At 37.4% G+C, this 6,927-nt stretch overlaps 1 protein-coding gene across 1 annotated transcript; it reads right to left on the reverse strand.

The window, feature by feature from the left end:
* Nucleotides 1–2,406: 2,406 nt before the first annotated feature.
* LOC139739177 (uncharacterized) lies at nt 2,407–4,851 on the reverse strand. Its single transcript, XM_071649792.1, has 2 exons — nt 4,237–4,851; nt 2,407–3,444 (listed from the first exon to the last, which is right to left on the reverse strand). Exons 1-2 carry the CDS (start codon nt 4,408–4,410, stop codon nt 2,407–2,409), a joined length of 1,212 nt encoding a protein of 403 aa, XP_071505893.1. The 5' UTR covers nt 4,411–4,851.
* Nucleotides 4,852–6,927: the final 2,076 nt, after the last annotated feature.

Raw genomic sequence — 6,927 nt, forward strand, 5'->3', positions numbered from 1 at the left:
AGAGATACACACAGATACAATGTACATGTTATACCAAAATGAAATACATGTATTGTACATGAAAACTAGAGATTGGAGATCATATACATGTACTTGTTTTACACAAAATAATTTCTGCTTCACTGTCCTGAATTGCTGATTGTATAATGGTGTTCTCTGTTTTTATTCGTAGATAAAACTTGATGTTTATAAAAATATGTACTGCACATACGTGTATAATCAGTGTACATAGTAGGATAGTAGGCTTAAATCTTTGCTAGTGATCACATACAAGTTGCATGGAAGTATTTCTTTGGAAATTCTTAATCAAGACAGTGATACACATACATTACCGTATTACATTGCAACAACTGCATACAATATACAGCTTGAAAGGAAGGTATTCTCCAGGACTTTAAGTTTGATTTTGTACGTGTACAGTACTGTATTACAAAATTTTAAAACTTCAAGTATAGAGTGTGAAAATCAAAGTGTACCATACAATTGTGGGCAGCGTGTGAATGAGATGTTTCAAACATGAGTTAGTTATAAAAATAAGGTTATTCTTTATAAGATAATACATTAAATAAAACATTATAATTTTGAGTCTGACACTTTAATTATTAATAGCACTGTCGTCAATGCCAACAAGAAATTTATGTAATTTTGATTTGTTACTATATAACATGTCTGATTAATAAGACTAATTTGCAGTGTACATGTATAGTTTTCATACATGTACATGTACATTGTCATACAGTGTATACTACAACATTGCATTGCCATTACAACTAATTTAAACCAACTTACATTGTGACTACAGTGTATATTTTCCTCTCAAATACATTCAACATACCAATTGCAGAAATGTTTCTATCAGGATAAAATTACATAAAATTCAGCCAATATTATTATGATCATTGCTTTGAGTCAATCAAATGCAAGTAGAATGACTGTACAATGTAAGCACTGTACAATATAATCAACATTTTGCCAATAAGACAGAGAAGTAATGATAATATGTTCCACAATGATTACAAAAGTATGCAGTAAATCAATTTCCAATGACCAGTGGTTTACATCGCATGGGCCATGAGATGTATGTACCTGTATTTGGGTTTATTGCACTGTATCAAAACTGTCACACACATAATCTCCTCACCCTCTTTCGGGGCAGTTTTTCTCTTTCCTCAATAGCACTGGGCAAGAGCAGGTGAAAACTTGCAAAATACACTTGTACAGATGCAGTCAACCATAATTGACAATATTCACGATACATACAACATACAATGTACGTATTCATACAGTGTACTATCTGTATGTATGCATGGTATACAATTGTATGCCAAATAAAGATGAGCTGATGAAGCATCCATGATCCATGTGGAAACCATTCACAGAATTACACAGTAAGTCAAAATGCAGTGATTTAATTTTGTGCCTTCTAAAGAGAAAAGCTAAAACTTGCAATCTTGGATGCTAAGGAATTTAGCATTTTTGTCAAGGGAAAATGCATTTTCATATTTCTTCTGTAAAAAATATAAGTGATGAACAAATTGGAACCTTCTTACATTATTGCAACCTTCTGAAGTGCAACACACTTAACAGAAAACTTATTCTTGAAAGGAAACTGGGACCATGAAGTGAACTTCTGAACTTTGAGGATATCTTTGTCACTAGAGCAAATTACTAAATCTGGACTTAGGGCAGATGTGTGGGTATTAATTTTGCACTTTTTATTGTGAGGTTTAAAAGATAAAAGAAAAAGACCTGTACAACAGCAGCAAGCAGTGTACAATTCTTATTGTGTATGCCTAGCAAACTCTTTGAGCTTGTCATCACATTGTCTACGTAAGACATAAAGTCGTATAAAATGTTATACATAAGTGTGTACATCTCTACAAGGTACTATAGAACACACACCTCTCTGAGCAATACTCATAATGATGAAATGATTACTGAAGTACACCTTGTACACATACGTACAAAAAAAATGTAAATATGTACTTCGCAAAAACCGATAAGTCCATTTTTGAAGATTTTGAAGTACGGTCTCTGTCATAAAGTACAAAATAATACCTTTTAAATGATATATTGGTCACTACATATAAAGGTACATTTTTGAAGTTATAGTCAAAAGAAGCAACATTTTCTTTTTTATTATTCTCTCTACCCTACAATCATTTTGATATTTGAAAGGCATTTTAGGTGAACATACAATTGATATGATATACTTTTTTTTTTTTGGGGGGGGGGGGGGAATTTGCAGTTTAAATAGGAACAGTTATTATTATTTTTTTTTTGCGTGTATGTGAATGCAGACTCATTCACAATTAAAAATCTTTTATAAGAGCTTTATATAGTAAATTCGATACAAACTACACATTATCTTGGCAGTAACTCTTGAGAACAAGGCATCACAAACTGTCAAAGGAACCATCTACGGAAGCTTCGGGTTTGCAGAGCCAGGAAGAACCGAGATGTCACTGTGGGTGTTCGTTCTGATCTAGTCCTGAGACCGATACACGCAGGGTCTTTGGCAGTTCTGTGCTGACAGACTGTGCAGCCAATAATTGGGTACCCATAGTCAACAGTAGTACATTGTTCACAAAACTTTCCCACATTCACAGTACAGTAGCTATCAGTCCCATAAATTATGTTGCTCCAGCTTACATAGCAATCACTGGTGGCTCCGCCACTGTTCCTCATGTTGGTCTCCTCCACAAATGTGCACTTATCGAAGATTCGTTCGAGATCTTCATCACTGACCACATCATCATCTGTTCTGTCGATGAGTTCACTTTCCTTTTGTGTGTTTTCTGCTTCTTCTTCGTCATGCTCATTCCTACATTCATAATTGGTTATTTCTCTGCATTTTTCCAGCTGCTCATTCATGCTCTCTTCAGTTGCCACGGAAACGCTTTTATCCTCTGCTTCTCTCATCTCCTCCCTCTCAACTTGTGAGACATGTTCTGTCACATTTCCTGCCATCTGTTCCTCCTCCGCTTCATCCTCATCCTCCTTGTCCTTGTTTTCTCCTGCCTCTTCCTTTTTCTCCTCATCCTTTTTCTGTTCTTCTTCCTCCCCTTCGTTTTCATCTCTTTCAACATGACATCTCTCAGGATGAAGCCTTGCATATTTTGGATTGGGGTAAAAATAGTGATAACCATCAATGTCCTTCCCCGCGAGTGACCTGGCAACATTTTCTTCAAATTCCTCCGGCTCTATGTCGGGAGTGATGATAGAGCACAGAGGATCCTCGATGTTTGGATTGTACAGAAGGAACAGAAGGCCCAGAATAACATCTTCCAGGGTGCTTTCCAGAGTCCATAGTTCATCCAGGAGGTTCAGACACACATCCCCTTCTGACTGTGTGATTGTGTCGATGTTGGGGTGGTAGATGCCCGTTTTGCATGTGATCTTTGGTGCAGTTTCTGGGTAGTCGCCATCGTTCAGAGTGTCAATCTGCATAAAAACACAACAACAGGAAAGTATTCAAAGGTCTTGCTTATAAATCTACAGTACTGTATGGTACATGTACCTGCATCGCAGAACAAGTGTAGTGCTGATAGAACAAACTCCTTCTCTATCACTTGCCCTATTCTGCATCATTCACTGTATGTTCTTGTACTGCACATTGTATGCTTTAAAAAAATTATAAAAAATAAAACATCACTGCATTATAATATTTATAGTAAAATATGTGAAATTCTATTTCTTTCCTGATTACAGTGCTGTAAATCAATTTCCAATAGTATTCCTGCTTATTGGATTGAAGGTCTTACATTTTGTATGCTTTCATTTAAAGTTGTCACGCAATACACATTCTGTGATGCAAGGCAAGTCTTGTTTGCCTATTGACCGAAAGATCCGTCTGTATCTGGTCGTCAGGGATAATAATTATGTTCCGCAGAGACTACGTCTGGCTTCACGGATTCCCTCCTACGGAGGAGAGCGATAACGGTAACGTCAAAAAAAAAAAAAAAAAAAACTCCTCCGGACAGACGGATCTTTCTGTCTAGTTTGCCTACACTTTTGTATGCTAGCTTTCCTGTTAATGCATCTCAGCAAAACTTTCCTTGTCTGCCTAACATTTCTAAAGGAGACACTTTGAATTTACTGGACTCTGACCATGTTCATACTTATCATACTGTAAAGTGTAGTATACACATTAAATACATACTTGCAAGATTCCATTATAACGTAGTTTTTTTTTTTGAAATGTTTATGGAGAAATGCATCATGAATTGGTCTTACCTCAAATTCGAATTCTGCATCCTTGTAGAGACCGTCATTGGGTTCAATCAGGACACGAAACCAGCTGAGCGATTCTTCGTCCCACTCTGTTATAGTCACCTGTCCATCAGAAAATTTCTTGATGTGTTTCATCAAGGAATGGAACTCCTTGGCAAGCGAATTTCCCCCCGCCATCTTGGCTTGCGTAGTTATTGTCAGTGTTTTTCAAGCTACAGCTAAGAAGGTGAAGTCCTCATTCCTGAGCAACAAGATGTGTTTTATTCCACTATCATCACCTTGCACTTGGATGATTGTACAATTCAGTTTGTCGCCTGGTTCACGTTCTCTCAGCTCGGTCTACTGCTAGTACACATGTACGATGTACGTTGTGTTCAGCTCAGATGATGCCGATGCGATGGTGTTCCCCAGTCAGTATATTGCCCGTAAGAACACTGCTAGGCTGCTTTCGTCATCGTGTTGCTGCTACATCCATGGATAAGCAAATGATCTGATAATTGGTGTCCGCTATCGCTCATTTATAAATGTTTCTGAAGCTATTACAGCCTTGCACCATGTGTCATCATCCGTTTTCGTTCGTTGCATGTAGACCCTGCATGATGCACTAGACATCTCACAAACTCCGTCCACCAACTGCATGCCTCGGCAGGCTATTAGGCTGTAAACATATTGCACAATCACATCGCAAGCGTTCACACGTTCACAATACAACAGCCCTGCCCTGTGTAGTTTCGGTACTACAACCTGTACCTTTTTTTGGGATTTGTGTGGTAGTCTAATTACATACAACAGTTGATAGTTATTGAAAATCGTTCTTCTTGACTTTATCACGTACAAAGTTTCATTAAATTAATGTGGGATATAGAGATTCTATATGTCCATGATCATACGAAACTACTTTTACATAATAAAATGTTGACATATTTTACACCAGAATACGTGATTAAAAGAAGCTTTTATAGTAATGATCTTCATAGCTCCTTGGTAATAGGCTAAGCCTCGTGCCTTTTCCCGAGATTGCATCACACGTGCTGTCATTCCATGCAGTTGTTGTTGCTTTTCCTTTTCTCTTTAGAGAAAAATACCGGTGCACGGTAACAATAAATCACCATTCCACAAACCCGAGTCTTTACTTTACATCAAGTTTACATGTATTATTGTTGTCATTAGGCCCTATTTTGTTTTACCCCGAGATAGATACGGCAAAATGAGTCGCAGCTGTCGCTAATATTGTAAATTTTGATTGTTAAAAGTTGTCGACATTATTGAGCACAGAACAATGCAAAAGTTGTCATGGGTTAATTATTTGCACATTATTTAAAGACAAATACCGTACATGTAAAATCATGAGCTGCAGAAAACATTTAGTTGACAGAAGACGACGAATGAAATAATGAACTCTACTAGGGCAATAAAATGTATAATTACTTCTTTATTTGTTTTATTTTATGCATAATTATATAGTCCTGTGAACAGTTAATTTATAAACATTCAGTGTTTTCCCCCTAAATGACATTTTCATACACCCCTTTACATTGTCAAAATTGCCTACATTGTCAAAATTGAAAGAAAGAACGACCGATCTAAGCGAGTGCTTGTATCAGGGGTTTATGATTATTATCAGTGACGGATCCAGAGGGGGCGCAACCGGCGCACCCCCCCCCCGTTATTTTTCGTGAAAAACAAAAGAAATAAATGTAAACAATGAAATGAAGCCCGGAAGTGCCACCAGAAATATCAGTCACCCCCCCCCCCCCTTTATAGAATTCCTGGATCCGCCCCTGATTATAACTGTGGATGTGTCCGTCTGTGTGTGTGTGTGTGTGGGGGGGGGGGGGGGGTATGTAGGCCCTATATCCACAGGACACCAGGGGGTTGCAACATCATGGACACTCTAGACCTGTTCAGTAGAAATCGTTTTTGTTTGCAGTTAACGAGGAAATGTTTGCGTGCATTTTCTTCGCGAATTTCCCGAGAGATAGGCCTATAAGATTTGCGAAATTATACGATTGCCCTTGAAAGAAGAACTTGAAAGATATGGAACAGGGTTGCATAATCCGATCTCTCTTTTTGATAGCTATAGGCCTATAGCCCGCTAAACAGAGTAAACAAATTTTATTCTCGCAATGTGAAGTTTTGGAAATTTTTATCAGGTATATAGTAGGCAAGTGACGTTTGTATCGTGCATTAGGCCAATTTTAGTTTCATTACACTTGACATGGCTCTTCACGAATAAGTGAAACAAACAAAAAAATGGCCTATACTCTCTTTAAAAAATCGAGTGAAAATATTCACTCTTGAAGGAGTGAATCTTGTACAAAAAAGAGTGAATTTAGAATGAACTTTGGAGTGGATTTTAGGTGAAAATGTTCATTTTCACTCTTTTTGGAGTGACCTCAGGGAAAATTCACTCCAATTCACTCCAATTCACTCCAAAATTCACTCCAATTTCATTCTCCTTCAAGAGCGAATATTTTCACTCGAGTTTTTTTTTTTGTAGAGAGTATGATGATAAATAAATAAATAAATAAAACAGACTTGAGTTCTGCACGTGAAGTCCTGTTTCAAAACATCTAATAGGAGCAAGATGAAGGGTCGTTGCACAAGATGTAGGCCCTTATACAACTTGACGGGTACGATAAGGGTGCTGTTCGTTATTCCGAAGGTTCGTTATTCCGAAACACACAAATTCCC

The sequence above is a fragment of the Diadema antillarum genome, unplaced genomic scaffold (genome assembly GCF_040938485.1).
Source record: "Diadema antillarum isolate AM-2024a unplaced genomic scaffold, OU_Dant_1.0 seq00000786_RagTag, whole genome shotgun sequence".
NCBI lineage: Eukaryota > Metazoa > Echinodermata > Echinoidea > Diadematoida > Diadematidae > Diadema > Diadema antillarum.